The sequence below is a fragment of the Glycine soja genome, chromosome 20 (genome assembly GCF_004193775.1).
Source record: "Glycine soja cultivar W05 chromosome 20, ASM419377v2, whole genome shotgun sequence".
NCBI classification, from domain to species: domain Eukaryota; kingdom Viridiplantae; phylum Streptophyta; class Magnoliopsida; order Fabales; family Fabaceae; genus Glycine; species Glycine soja.
This window is the reverse complement of record NC_041021.1, coordinates 50,676,600-50,691,505: the sequence shown is the minus strand read 5'-3', so window position 1 is coordinate 50,691,505 and position 14,906 is coordinate 50,676,600. Positions and strand designations below refer to the sequence as shown.

Below are 14,906 nucleotides of genomic sequence, written 5' to 3'. Positions count from 1 at the left end.
TGTCTGTCTCATCCCATAAATGTTACTACTTACCTTCCTCAAAGGCCTAGGCTCAGGCCCAAGCCCAAGCCCGGCGTAAAAACCAAGGACCGTATCAGCTCTACCTGTCCGTTAATTTCTTTTTTTAGGGCGTGAGACAAATTTTTTATTTTCTAATAATGTTGAAAAACTTACCTTTTTTTATATTTGGTATGTATTTTTTTTTATAAAAAAAACATTCCTAAAAATTGATATTTGTAATCAATTTTCCACGAAAACATTCCAATGGAGAGGTGAAAATATTATTTTTCTTAGTTAAATTTTTATTTTATTACAGTAAAAATATCATATTATTTTTGTTAAATTATATAATGTGATAAATAATTAAAATAATCGATAAAAATATACATAACTCTTTTATTCTTATAAAAATTATCTAAAAATTTTCAATAATTAATAAAAAAAAATTATTCATTCTTAGAAAATATAATTATCAAAAATCATAATTTCCGAACATAAAAAAGTTTATCCATGCCAAACGTCACCTTTATTTAAATAACGCTTCATTCTTTTTCTTTTCTTTTTCTCTGTCATTTAGTACACATTATAGAGAAAGAATATAAGCAATTATTTAACTTTATAAAATTTATTAAAAATTGACCTTCACTTACTCAATTTATAGTTAAGCTAATCATATATATATATATATATATATATATATATATATATATATATATTGTCCATTATATTATATGATATTCAATCTATTTCTATCGTGACAATTTATAATTTATTGTCACCTTTAATTAATAATTGATTATTATAATTCATTGAAACTAAATTATTAACAAAAAAAATAATGTTGTCTTACGTACTCTAAGTCATCTATAATATGTTATAATTGATTTTTTAATATATTAAAATATTATATAATTGATTTACTACTTTTTAATATTATTTTTTAAGTTAATTATTTAGAAACAGTGATATATATTTATAATTGTAACATGCTGAAGAATCCTTAAAGTTATGCATTCTTAATAAAGACTTTAACAAATATTGAAAAATATACAAGTACATGTTATCCTGCACAATTTAGTTTAACAAATATATTCCACAAAATAAAATACAAGCTATATATTTTTAATAACGAGATATTAATTATTTAGAAACAATGATATATATTTGTTACATTTAAATATTTTTGTGTGACATTCTTTTATCAGACTGATGAAAAATTTTGTTTTTTCACGAAACCAAAATCAAATTTAAGAATAGGTTATTGTTAAACGTTTGGCATAAAACTGTTTTTATTTCATTTTTAAAAATATAAACTATCAATATAAATAATAAAGACATGCATATGTTCTATACTAAAATTCAAAATACAAAACATCAATATAAATAATAATTGATTGATTAATTTAATTATTAACAATAATATCTTTGACTAAACTATTATATAATTAATTGATTACCGTCATAATTATTTATATTTTTAAATATATAAACTATTAACAAATAAATGTTGTCCTACATACTCTAATATGTATATTTATTTTAATAAAATTCCATTTCTTATAATATTTATTCACGAAAAATATTTAATGAACAAGTTATTTTTTAAACTAATTTAATTTAAAATAAAATTAACCATAATAAAACTAGAAATGAATTTTATGTAGGTAAATGAGTTAATATATATATATATATATATATATATATATATATTAAATAATTCAATTTAAAGGGAAAGATATACATCATAATGTAAATATATTTGAAATTAAATTTTAAAAATGATTTAATATGAGATTAATCAAATTACCAAGCATCAATTCAAATAATTAACATTAATATAATTTTTTCCCTTCAATTCCAACCAAAATTAGATGACATTTTTTAATAATAATTTTTACAGTTTAAAAATTTTTAGATAATATTTAAAGCTTAAAAAAATAAATTAAATATATAAAAATTTATGGTAATTAAACAACTTCACTTTATTTTGGTTATCTCAAATCAAGTGTGGAAGCCAAGAGAGTCTAATTTAGTGTTAAAATCAGAAAAAAAAAATTATTTTTCTTAAAAATAAAATAAAATAAAAAAAGAACATGTAAGACATCAATGTGGAAGACATCAAAATGAATAGATATCCTACTTAAGACAATGCCTCCCATAAATATTTTTTGACATATTTAATAATATATATTTGTTAAAATTTAAACTAAATAATTAATAATATATTAAACCCTATAAATAATTATTACTATAAATTATAAAATATGAATTTAACACCAATACAAGAAAATAATCTAATATTGTTTAAAAATGTGATAAAAATAGTGATTGTCGTTTAAACTCAGCCTAACTTACATTTAATAGCAATAGATCGAACTATTTATAAGTACAAAAAAACATACTGCTTTCTGTTTTTCATGTCATTTAAAATTATAATATAGTATTTCTTAAAAAAGTTATAATATATAGATTAAAAACCATTTATTTCTTTCATTTCATTAAAATTATTTATAATTTCTTTGTCACGTATCTCTCTTTTAACTTTAACTTTCCGTACACTATTCTCTTTTTTTTCTCCTTGATAAAAGTATAATTGAGCTAAACAATTATTATAAAGACACGGGAATATAAATAATTTCTTTTTTGACATGCCGATATTATATGTCTTCGCACTCCAAGAGAATATAGAAGTAGAAATCTATTATGAAAAAAAACACTCCATATTATCTGTCATAACATACACGTCATTGGCTCCATACCAGTTCCCAAAACAGAAGGTGTCATAACACAACAAAATTACAAACTGGGAATTCAGTTTTCAGATTGCCCAAAGTACCTTCCAGAAATTGTAGCCAATATATTCAACATTACAACCTCCTCATCCAATTCAGCCTTTCCGGCACGGATGCTAGCACACTTCCTTAGCAGACTCCTGAGAGCAGCACAAGTATCAGCATCTAGTGGAGCATCAACTGTTGCACAGAGAGCAAAAAGCCACATGCAATCATTCCTTGTCATAGTGTCTGCAGCCTCTAGCAACCTAATTCGTTTCAACAAACTTGATACCCGGGCTACAGAGTCCATTGCTAAGATTACGGAAAGCAAAGGGGGAGTGTGGGAGCTGCTGCTGCTACTTTGATCAGCTGAAGTTTTCGCTTCAGGATTCTCTGAAGACAGTGTTCTATCCTTATCTTCAGCAGTCAAGTTCGTAGGTTGATCATTTGCATTACCAATTCTCAAATGATTATTAAGTAACACATCTCTGCTCATAACACTAGAAAATTCTCCACAATTGTTCCCAACTATTTGTGAGGAATGAACATGAAGATTTCCAGAATGTATGGCACTTGAACCATCAAGGCATGAGAAATTCTGAAATCAGAAGTGGGAAACAAAACAATGAGAATAACAAACTTGAATGATTCTATATATGTCCAGTTGCAGTTAAGATCTTATAAATGGGTCCAAGATGTGGTTGTAAGTGTAGGTGAGCAAGTGGTGTGCGTAAAGTAGTGCAGGAATTGCACAATTCTTAAACTCTTGGATGAAGGGAGTATTTTTGGTCATTCCAAATAAAAATAGATTCTTGAAGAACATACCGTTCTCAGTGCAGAAAACTCGGCAAGAAATGCATCCTCCCACTCTTTCAGTGGCAGCAGATGCTCTGGACACTTGGCAATATCAGGAATCTGGGGCATGTAAGCACTTTGTTCCTTGTTAAGTTTACCTCTATCAAGTTTTGCTACCTTCACTTTTGGAATTTGATGTGCCTCCCACCTATTCAACAAAACAAAATATAGTTTAGGAACCTAGTTATTTCTCTTATTGGGTAACATTTAATTAACAGACCCAACATATAGAGTTGTTCTAACTCCTAACAATATAGGGAGAGCAGAACAGCAAAGAAATTATCAGGAAGAAAGAAAATTCCAAAGCATAAATTCATTATAGCACCAGCAATCAGATGCTGACAGTTACGATAATACCTGACACGCCTAAGATATTCCCATCCATCTTCTGGTGGACCAGAATCAAAATTAGGTTCTCCATCAACCATAAAGGCAGGCCTTTGGATGCTAGCATAGTCATCATCACTACCATCATCTTCTTCACTGCACTCTTTTACAATTGAGCACCCATCCTCACCCACAAGATTATGACTACAAGAAGGGTCAACAGGAGTCACTTTTTCACTATCCCTAATTTCACAAAACACTGCACCTGAAAGCAATTGCAAAACTTTCAGCACCAACAATGTCAATTTGCTAATGATTTAAGGGTTGAAGAGGAAATAAATATATAATTTAGTATCTGTAAAAGCAAGAGTGATATGGTAAAGCATGTCCTTTTCATTGAACCACAATGTAGACAAGAAATTGAAGTTATTATTGATTATTGAAAAATCAAGAACATACAAAGTAAAAAATGAACTAAAAAACAAAGCATCGTCATTATTGAATGACCAAAGCAATCTTTCAAATCTACAATGAAGCCTACTGTACAAGGCTTTTCCTATACTATGATTTTACAAAAGTAACCATGCAACTGAAGTCAGTGCCTAATTACAACAATCAGAACATAGTCAACTAATGTTTGCATATTAGATATGTTCCAGGTCCCTTTTGCTCATTCTTCAATGGACAAAGACATTCATATATCTCCATCTTCCGTTAGTAGCAGCCACACCTGTCCATCACAGAAATTGAAAAAATCAAATTGACACAATATGACCTAGCAACTGGGGGACAATTGGATTAAAAAAGTACAAAAAATCAGAGCGATAAAGTTTAAGACAGTGTATGCAGAAAAGAGTATTTATTACTTTGCAGAGAAAAGCATTTTATACCAAAGCCAACCCCAATGCTCAATGCAAAGAAAAAACAGCATTAGATATCAGAAACTACATATTATGTTAGTTCAGCACAAAGAACAAGAGTGGCAATTACAGGTAAAAAAGAAGAGAAAGATTCGATTCCTTGGTGAAAAAAGAGAGAAAGACTTACTGAGGATTGGTTTGTTATGCGGCAGGGGTGAGGAGGCTAAAGCATCATACTCCATGGCCACGGTGGTTTGAAAGGCAGCGTGAATTGCTTTCCAGAACTTGCGTTGTCGGGCCATGTTCACGAATCTCAGAGACTCCAACTCCTTACGAGAGTACTTTTTGTTCCCAATCTTATTTGAGGGCTTCGACTTCTTGTGATTGTGACCATTGTTGTTGTTCTTGGTTCTTCTTGAACCTCCGTTCTTCTTCGCAACGGAGTCAAGCAACGCCGTTTCGTCGATAACCTCAATACCCAAGCCTAAGGAGGAAGAAGAAGAAGAAGACGCCTGCGCCGTCACCGATTTCTCACCGCCCAGCGCAGATTCCAGCTCCACCAACAGTCGCTTCTTCTTCATTTCCAGTTCAGCGGAATCAAGAACAGGCTGTTCTTGAGAATCTGAAACATCAGCCATCGCTACACACACACACACTTTGCACTTCAAATTTTGCTCTTCTGTTTCTCTTTGCCGGGTTAGGCTTAGGCCGCACTTGCTCTACGCTTATTTTTATAGTCATGATTTTTCCATTTTCACTTCGGTTTCGGAAAAACTTTTTTTACTTTCGGCCCAACAAGAGATTTTCAATTTTCATTTGTATTTTAGTATGTGTACCAATACTTAAAATTTATAATTAATAAAATCTTTAAATACATAAATTCTATTTAAGATTTATAATAAACAGTTTAATTATTGGCAATTTAAAAAATATTAGAATTAAATTTAGAGAAAAAGGCAAAAGAGGATAAATTGAGTATATGATAAAAATAAGAGTAATTTAAAATAGTTGAGGGAATTTTTTTACTGATGACAGAAAAAGTGTATAGAATACACGTTTAAAGGAATAAAGAAAAAACAAATATTGAGAATTTTCAATTAAGAGAGTGATGGGAGTGAGACTCTCTCCAAATTGGTTGGTTTAGATTCCTAAATAAAGGTTATATTGCACAAGTTTATTTCAATTAAGTGAAAAATTTATTTGATTATTCAATAAATAATTTTTAAAAATAATTTTTAATAGTTTTTAATATTTTTTTGAAGTATACAAAATGTTACTTTCATTAATAAAATATTTTTTTTTTCGAGTGAATAAACATTTTTATCCCTGTAATTATTTTGTAAATTAGTTCCTATTTTTTTTTAATATAAAAAATAGTTTATATTTTTATATCTATTATGCAAATAAATTCTTATTATTAAAATTCTAACTGTTAGCTATATATCTATGTGATAAGTGTTAGTACATGTAAGTAAACCCATCTGACAAGTGTTGAAAAATTATGATAAGCTTTTTCTGAGCTTTCTTTTGTGCTCTAATGGCTGCTTTGGCTGCAACTTTCTCTGCTAACTTCTTCTTTCTTTCCAAGGCTTGGTTTGCCTTGGCAATTTCCTGCTCTCTTTTCATCTCTTTCAGCTTTGCTGGATCGATTTCACACTCTTTGGCAGGGGCCTCCTTTTGGGGATTTTCAAATTCATATTCATCAGTTTCTGCTACATCCTTACTCTCCGGTTTGGATTTCAAATCCCTCCTTTGGGCTTCAGCAGGTTTTGGTTCTTCCAGGTTCCTCATCCGTCCGTCCCGACTCAACTGTCGCATATCCAATGAGGCCAAAATTCTTTTTTCATAATCATGCCTAGCTGCTTTGATCGGGGTTATAACATTCACCTATTGAATTATTGGAAAATTTCCTACATAATTCAGTTATTATTGTAGTGTTTGACAGTTTTTGTACATATAAAATGAAGTCTGATTCTATTTTATTTTTGTCATGTATGCAGAACAAGTATCGCACAACCAATACAATGTCTCCATCAACGAAATCAAAATCCAAGTCCCAGGAGAAGGCCTCTGCAAGGGTTCAGGTTGACAAGAGTTTGAAGGAAGGTGAATTAACCTACATTGAAAACTAATCCCGAGATCATGACGTGACACTAAAATTATCAACAATATACCTCACTAATGACGCTACTCTCAAATTTAACGGTAAAAACTATTTTGCAACACTCATACAAAAATAAAAATTATTTTTTACATTTCAAAAAGATAAAGACTAATTTGTAAAATGACTATAAATTCAGGGATCAAAATTTCTTTTTACTCTTTTTTTTGTCCAAAGAACAAACACCTTGAACTCTAGTTAATTGACTTTTCAAGTCGTTGTTCAACAATAAAGTATAAATAGACCTCTTATTTGAGAACTTTCAACATTGCCCATTGTACATCAATAAATTTTATTAAGTCTTCACATATAAACTTCAACCAAGTGTGCATTATGACACTAAACGTCATACATTTAATTTAAGAAATAATAACATATAAAAGTCTAAATGGAAATGTAAACGTAGGTCTTAATTAGCATGCCACCAACCTCATGACTATCCTACAATTAAAACCGTGGACAGAACGTGAATCCCCAGAAATATATTTTAGCTTTTTAGAAGATCCTAATCCCAGTGGAATCATAAACGCTTAACAGTCACTGTTTAAAATGGGATCCTAGATGTTCCTCCAAAGTAAACAACATTTAAGTCAGAAACTACTTTTACGAGACTAAGTAAATTACAAAAACACGAATCATAATCCTCTTACTACACAACCAATAACAAGAACAATAATTATAATCCTGTAAACACACCGCAAAAAGCGAGAGAGAGAGAGAGGTCCCACAAATATAGTAGGTCTTTCAAGGCAAGTATCAGCTCAGTTTGATAGCAAGAAACAAATAAAGAATATGGAGGGCATTAACGTTAAGTGACAAACAACATTTACCCACACAACCCAAATTAACCTATTGTTGCATTATGGCTCAATGGGTGTCAGCAGACTCAGCACTACAAGTGTGATGCAATAAATACATGGAATTTAACAATGACATTAAACGAGCCAACCCAATCCTACACATGTCATCCAATCTCAAACAAAAAATAATAAAAAAATATATAGATATATCCGCAGTATTTGATGAAATCTGGAGATAACTGAATCGAACTGTGCAGAAGATGCAGAAACCAAAGCGAATTTATTTGCTTCAACTTTCTGGAACAGGAGCAGGAGCAGGAGCAGGAGACTTCAGAAGTGGTTGGAGTGCTTTAACAACAATGCTCATATTTGGCCTAAACTCAGCTTCATACTGCACGCACAGTGCCGCAACAGCTCCAAGCTGCACGGTCAACAGTAGGCACGGTTAATGTCAACCATAAAATGGAGATCCAAGCACCAGAACTTTATTCATGAGTCAATAGTCTTTTCACATGTGCGTGCACTTAAGAGGAGTGAGAAATAGAAATAGATACCTTAGCAACTCCTTTGGGGGGGTATTCTCCCTTCAGTTTTGGGTCAACGCACTGTTTCACTTTATCTTCACTTAATCTTGGAGTAGCCTACAAAAAAATATCAATGTCAACAAAATACCTATGGCCGACAACCAGTGTTAAATGATTGAAAAGCAGCAGCACGGATGAGGTATGAGTTTAAGCAGACACACTGACCCATGTGACAAGACTCTGCTGTCCTCTAGGCATGGTATGGTCAACAGGTTTTCTTCCTGTAAGAAGCTCAAGAAGAACAACACCAAAACTATAGACATCACTTTTTTGAGTCAACTGCCCAGTCATTGCATATCTGTAAAGTTTGGCAACACAGAAGAAGCTAAGAATCAATAAAACAAAATAAAATCTCAAAGGAGTCAAAAGAGATGAGATGAGAAACAAATTAATTTAAAGATGGAAAAACATAGCTAAGCAGGCAAAGACATTAATTGTTTTCTTAAAGTTTCTGATGAATCCACATGCCTCGGTAACTGGACCACAGCATATTGCCTAAACAACACAAACCATAAAACCAACAACAGCAGCTATAAACAAAACACTCTGTTCAACCACATGTTGAGCTAGATTGCTGGGATATTCATCATAAAAACCAACAGCAGTTTAACTTCCAGTAACTTTAAGCCAACCGTGGGGAGTACTGGGAAATTAAGAAAAAACTGGACCACATCCAAAGCCAGTAATGATACTATGGACCCTCTCATTCACTCTTCACGACAAAAACTTACCAATCAAGACTTACAGCTTTATCATTAAGAAAATTTGAAAGATTACACATGTGAATTGAATTTACACATATTGAATCCAAGAAGTTGGAAAGGGAAACAAGGTTACACAACATAAACCGTTTAAAATCTAAAGAAACCATCAACAAATTTATCAGATGGAAACAAGAGAAATGATTCAAGGTCAAAAATCACTTGATAGTCCTCAGCAAAAAATCATGAAATGCAGCTTTATGTAAAAGGAACACACACAGGCACCACTACAAATGTAAAACACACACACAAAAAACAAAAACCTTCCTTGTAATACATGATAGCATGCATATGAATTCAAAGGAAATATGAAAGCAAATGTAGATATAAAAATTAAATGCTAGCAGGTTCTCGAAGCTTACTCTGGAGCATGATAACCAAAAGTTCCCAATACACGAGTTGAATGAAGACGTGCAGCCATGTCAGGGGCCTGATTAGAAAGGTTAAAGTCAGCTATCTTGGCCTTGTAATCTTCAAATATTAGCACATTACTTGATCGGATATCTCTGTGTATAATCGGCGGTTGAACTTTCTCATGTAAATATTCCAATCCCCTTGCTGCATCAACTGCAATTCTAACTCGCTGTATCCAATCAAGAGTTGGCCCAGGTTGAGCACCTTGAACTCCCTTTCTACCTGTAGTGGAAAGACAACCAAAATCATTGACGGAACATAATAGATATGAAATACAAGATAGGACACGAAGCTACATACCGTGCAATATGTCATGAAGAGAGCCCATAGTAGCAAACTCATATGCAAGTACACGAAGATTTCCTTCAACACAGTAACCATGCAACTCAACAAAATTGTCATCCTTCAATCTTGAGACCATGGAAACCTGAAATAGAGAACACTGAATGAGACGACCAATAAACTGACAACAACCATCTAGAAACCGTCATACTTGCAGTGTATAAATTATAATAGTTTGTTTAGTTTAGTTGATGGCAGAGCCTTGCCTGGGTCAAAAACTCATTATTTGATTCGGGTTCAGATGAAACATCAAGCTTTTTCACAGCCACTGCTTTCCCATTGTTTAAGGTTGCATAATACACCCTTCCATACGATCCTTCACCTATTAATGCCTTTGAACCAAAGTTGTCAGTCTTCTCCTTCAGCTCATCTAAAGACAAGGCTGGAGCTTCAATAGGTGGAGGTGCCTTTTGTGTTTCAGGTTTGACAGGAGCTGACACCTTTGAGCCTTTTTGGTTGCCTAAAGCAAATAATAATTGAAACATGAGTAATCTTTACCAGGAAAGGAGCCAGTGATCTTATATGGTGAACCATGAGCAGTAAAATTGTTAAGTCAAGATTGTTGAAGCATCTAAATAGAGCCATAATTATAAATCTTGAATATTGGTGCATAGCAGCTGGCTCTGAAAACACCATAGTAGGATTACCACTATTTTAAATATAATAATACAAACTAAATAATGTATACTACACATATAAATGCTCAAAATCAAAGAAATTTATGATAAATAATAATCACAATTTACACACACAATTTAGGAGCACTAAGAACATAGTAAATTAGTAAAGAAGTAAAAAATTTAAATAAAGGGATAAGGGGAAAAAAAAAACAATTTCTGATGTGTGACAGAACAGAGGTCAAACCAGAAGAAACTTTTTGTGGAATGGTCGAGGAAGAAGGATTTAACATCAACATGAAAATATAGCAATGAAAATATGAATAAAAAATAAAATGGAGGCAAAATGTTCAAGTGGCTGGCTTAGAGAAATAAACTGAAGACATTCCTGAAAAGGAAAATTCGAAGCCTTAAAATTAACTGTTTTTTTTTTTGTATCCTTTGTAATTTACTTTTACTTCTTTCTCAAGTAGTAAACAATATCTGGGCAAAACAACAGAATGGATTAAATTAAGAAACTCACCATCTCCATAATTCCTTGGGCTTTTCAGGTGTTCATTTTCATTTGATGGGTAAGACTCTTCCACCTGACAAGTACAACAAAGCCACCGACGCATCCTTGTCCTCTTCCTTAAATATAGATCGTCTTTGTAAGTTGTGTTCTCCAGGCGGACAAAGTATTCAGGGGGAGAAGCATGTGCCTACATATCAGCACAAGAAGCATTAATATCCAAAATGTGATGTTATTATTCGTGAAAAACAAGATAATTTAGAAACTCTTAAAACAGGTATATTTTTAACACATCTCCGCCAGAATACAGGTCCACTTTCAGCATTAAAAAGTAATAAATACGAGCTCATCGCCAGCTATTTGATTTTGAACACAATTACTTCATAAAAATTAACGATTAATGACAAATAAATCCGGATGCTAAAGGCGTGAATTTCAGAGAATCCAATCATAACGGTCATTGATGACACGCAATGCATGAAAAACTCCATGCCCAAGATACGCTGATAGAAAAAGACTTGCGACATTCCCGCCCTACATTTTTCCCATCACCTTGATCACATAAAAACTGTGTCGTTGAAAAACATAATAAATCAACAAAATGGAATTGCAGAATTAGATATGTTTAATTTGTTATTGTCGACTTATAAAAGAAAACAGGTTACAAATCCAATTGATTGAAGCAGGGACAGGAAACGTGGTAGAACTACAAAACACGAGAGAAGAAGAAATAGCAGTGAAATGAATTCATACCAAATGAGCAGGACGATGGTGATAGTCTCTGTATCTGCGGTCCATGAAAAAGAAAAAGAAATTAAAAGAGGAATAAAAGAAAAGAAAAAAAGGAATGGCGGAATTGAGGCCAAATCGGAGAACACCCGAAGAGGCCCAGAGGAAGAGAAGAGAAAGGAAAGTGAGGAAACGGGGAAAGAGGAGAAAGGAGGAAATGAGAACCAAAATTAGGAAATGAAGAGAAGCAAAATTAGAGGTGAAAGGAGAGAGAAATTACCTTAGGATGCTATGTTAGGGTTTGTTGATGCGAAGAAGGAAGGAAGGAATAATAAAGAGAAGCCAAAGCCAGGTATTGAGATGGGACATCCACACAAGCAACGCGCCTAATACCCTCTTATTCCACCAATCCATCCAATCATTTATTAACGACTCCCATTGCTTTTTTTTTTATAATATTTATTCTCATTTCTTATAAATTAATATAATTTTCAGAGTAAATTCAATTTTGTGTTTTATTTTATTATTTTTAAAATTACGTTTGTATAATTCATTTTGCCTGAAACTAAATTTCATACTAACAATATCATGGTTATGCAATCTGAAAATGAAACTACCCCAAACATACACTTATGCTATTATCAAGGATGATGATAATTTAATTATTGAAAATTTGAGATAAAATAATTTTACATCATAATTCTATTATAAATCATTGATAAATTTATTAAATTTTACAATAATTATTTTAAAAATCATATTAATATTTTTTTTTTAGTTAGCAATGTACAAATTCTTATATTGATAGACATTAAATTCTTAATTTTGTATTTATAAAATGTTCTTATAATCACAATAATTAAGATTTTTGACTTCTTTATAAGATCATAAAATGTCTTTATAAATTTTGATACAAGAAATAATCACTTAAAAAATTTAACCAGTTTCTAAAAAAGTGCTATAAATATAGTACCCACAAAATTCAAATGTGTTGCAAACTGACCCACATAACACCCGTCTTAACGCTAATATTTAATTGATTGTTGAATAATAATGTCAACACACACATTAGAGACTGAATTAATGAATATTGAAGCTAATAATAACTCTGGATTTTTTAATATAAATTTATTGTGTTAGGACAGTTTCAATTTCTTAGCTTTCTGGGAAAGGAAGGTGTGATGAGTATCTGTAGCCAACTGTTAGTCATTCTATGGAATTCAGATTTCTTTTCTGTGTTGGCCGGTTTTGTTCAGGGGACTAGTTCTAATCTCCCGGTGTTTTTTATTTTATGTATGAGTATTGTTTTTTAAGTAAACTTGCTTTTTAATATTAGTGTCGACCGTTATCATGATGGGAATAAGGAAATTGGACCACATGCCTTTGGATTTCTTATATTGAAAGAATCCGTTCAACCAAAGCACTAAAATAACCGATACAAAATTTAAATAATGTATAATATCTCATTATTAAGAGATCTAGTTGATTGATTGAACATATCCACTAATATTTGTCTATCTAAATAGAAAATAATATTTAATGTAAATGAAAAAAAAAAAAACTCTGTTTGATCATATCAAACAAGCTTATTTAACTTATCTCCAATGAATTATAGGAATCAAAGCAACTCGCTTTTGAACATGGAGCTCTTTATATAAAGTATAAAAACTTGAAGTCTCTCAATTTTTTTTTAATTAAAAGGAACTTTAAAATGACAATCACCACATGTCTAATATGGATCTTGAATCTTCATGTGTCTAATGTAACATTTTCAGAAAAATATGTAAATATTGAATAGATATTTAGCACGATTAGAATCACATATTAACTATAAATATATTCAATAAAAAAAACACATAAAACATAAAAAAAAAGTATGTAAAAAACATAAATAACAAAATGAACACAAAATATTAAATAAGCCAAATATACATAACGAAAATAAAAGGATGGATTCTTTAAAGAAAAGAAAACGAAAATATAAAGAAATATCAGTTATTTAATTTCATACCAATTGCTAGATGTCTGTTTGTGATTGTGTTGGTATGGATGTTATTTAGTTTTACTTTTACATGAAAATGGAATGCTAACGCGAGTGGATAAACTGTGAAATAATTATAGGTTAAATCGTGGATTTCGTTCATGAACAAAAAATGTGGATTAGGTGTGTGACTGTTAGAAATTTACGTATTGTTCTAAATCAATTATTTAATTTATCTAGAGAATTGATTAAATGGGAGTCATATTGTTGTATAAATTCTATAAATAATTTAGAGGAGTTATGACTCCCACTCCCACATACATTATTTGGTTGAGTTTAATCAAACAGCCAATGAACAAACCTGAACTTTTTGCTGCAAATTTTCAAATTCAACCCAATGCATCTCAAAGACTTAAGACAAGTACTTGCTACTGAAACTTTTGTTATTGTTTCGTGCTTTAAACCCAAAGATTACTTGTGTTCCTGAAATGAAAACCAAAATAAGACCTAAATCATGACAAGTCCATAGAAAAGGAAAACTAACGAAGATAACTATAAATTAAGCTATATAAATGAGAAAAATACAAATTATTATAACTAAAAATGTGGTAGGAAATGTGATGCATCATCACCGAATATTTTGTTTGCAAGACTTAACTCATGTAACCCAACGTTATGAAACTGAAGGGGCTTCTGTATAGATTTGTGAATTATCTGTCCCTAGTTCCGAAATATTAAATGGGTCAGGCTCTATAATGACATTTTGCAAATTCAATTCATTGAGCCAATTAAGGGACTGCAAAAGAGCTTATGCCTCGGCTTCTATTGGGGTAGAAGTCCATGAAAAAACTCCTGACTTAGCCAACAATACTGGTTGTTATATAAGAATATCCATTTGTGTTCCTTAGTTGTAGTAACGAGAATCAAGTTTTTTTTCTTTTGGGCTTAAACATGTTTTTTTTATCCCTTAAATTTGGATCATTTTTATTTTTGGTCCCTAAAATTTAAATTTATTTGTTTAGCCATTAGAAAGTGCTTCTTTTTTCTTTTTCCGTTACGTGTACAAGGACATCTTTTTCATGTTTCAACAATTAGGAAATTTAGAAAAATAAATGAGCAATAAAAAATTAAGGGAATTTAAACACACGTGAATAGAGTATAAAGATTAAAAAATGCAACACAAAAAAATG

At 31.3% G+C, this 14,906-nt stretch overlaps 2 protein-coding genes across 2 annotated transcripts; both read right to left on the bottom strand.

Moving 5' to 3' along the window:
• Positions 1–2,680: 2,680 nt before the first annotated feature.
• Positions 2,681–5,532, bottom strand: LOC114401465 (gem-associated protein 2-like). Its single transcript, XM_028363979.1, has 4 exons — positions 5,004–5,532; positions 3,987–4,221; positions 3,600–3,777; positions 2,681–3,372 (listed from the first exon to the last, which is right to left on the bottom strand). Exons 1-4 carry the CDS (start codon positions 5,452–5,454, stop codon positions 2,812–2,814), a joined length of 1,425 nt encoding a protein of 474 aa, XP_028219780.1. The 5' UTR covers positions 5,455–5,532; the 3' UTR covers positions 2,681–2,811.
• A 2,106-nt stretch (positions 5,533–7,638) lies between these two features.
• LOC114403278 (PTI1-like tyrosine-protein kinase 3) lies at positions 7,639–12,136 on the bottom strand. Its single transcript, XM_028366122.1, has 9 exons — positions 12,016–12,136; positions 11,760–11,793; positions 11,019–11,196; positions 10,085–10,338; positions 9,837–9,963; positions 9,485–9,758; positions 8,527–8,659; positions 8,332–8,418; positions 7,639–8,198 (listed from the first exon to the last, which is right to left on the bottom strand). The coding sequence occupies exons 3-9, from the start codon at positions 11,110–11,112 to the stop codon at positions 8,067–8,069; spliced, it is 1,101 nt and encodes a 366-aa protein (XP_028221923.1). The 5' UTR covers positions 11,113–11,196; positions 11,760–11,793; positions 12,016–12,136; the 3' UTR covers positions 7,639–8,066.
• Between the last annotated feature and the right edge of the window lie 2,770 nt (positions 12,137–14,906).

What these genes read in the sequence shown, in the direction of transcription:
- LOC114401465 (XM_028363979.1), bottom strand. Translation starts at nt 5,454, where the DNA reads ATGGCTGATGTTTCAGATTCTCAAGAACAGCCTGTTCTTGATTCCGCT. An exon ending in GAATATCTTAGGCGTGTCAG is followed by an intron (nt 3,778 to 3,986) that starts GTATTATCGTAA and finishes TTTGTTGAATAG; the next exon opens with GTGGGAGGCACATCAAATTC. An exon ending in AGTTTTCTGCACTGAGAACG is followed by an intron (nt 3,373 to 3,599) that starts GTATGTTCTTCA and finishes TTCTGATTTCAG; the next exon opens with AATTTCTCATGCCTTGATGG.
- LOC114403278 (XM_028366122.1), bottom strand. Translation starts at nt 11,112, where the DNA reads ATGCGTCGGTGGCTTTGTTGTACTTGTCAGGTGGAAGAGTCTTACCCA. An exon ending in AGCAGAGTCTTGTCACATGG is followed by an intron (nt 8,419 to 8,526) that starts GTCAGTGTGTCT and finishes ATTTTTTTGTAG; the next exon opens with GCTACTCCAAGATTAAGTGA. An exon ending in CCCCCAAAGGAGTTGCTAAG is followed by an intron (nt 8,199 to 8,331) that starts GTATCTATTTCT and finishes TTGACCGTGCAG; the next exon opens with CTTGGAGCTGTTGCGGCACT.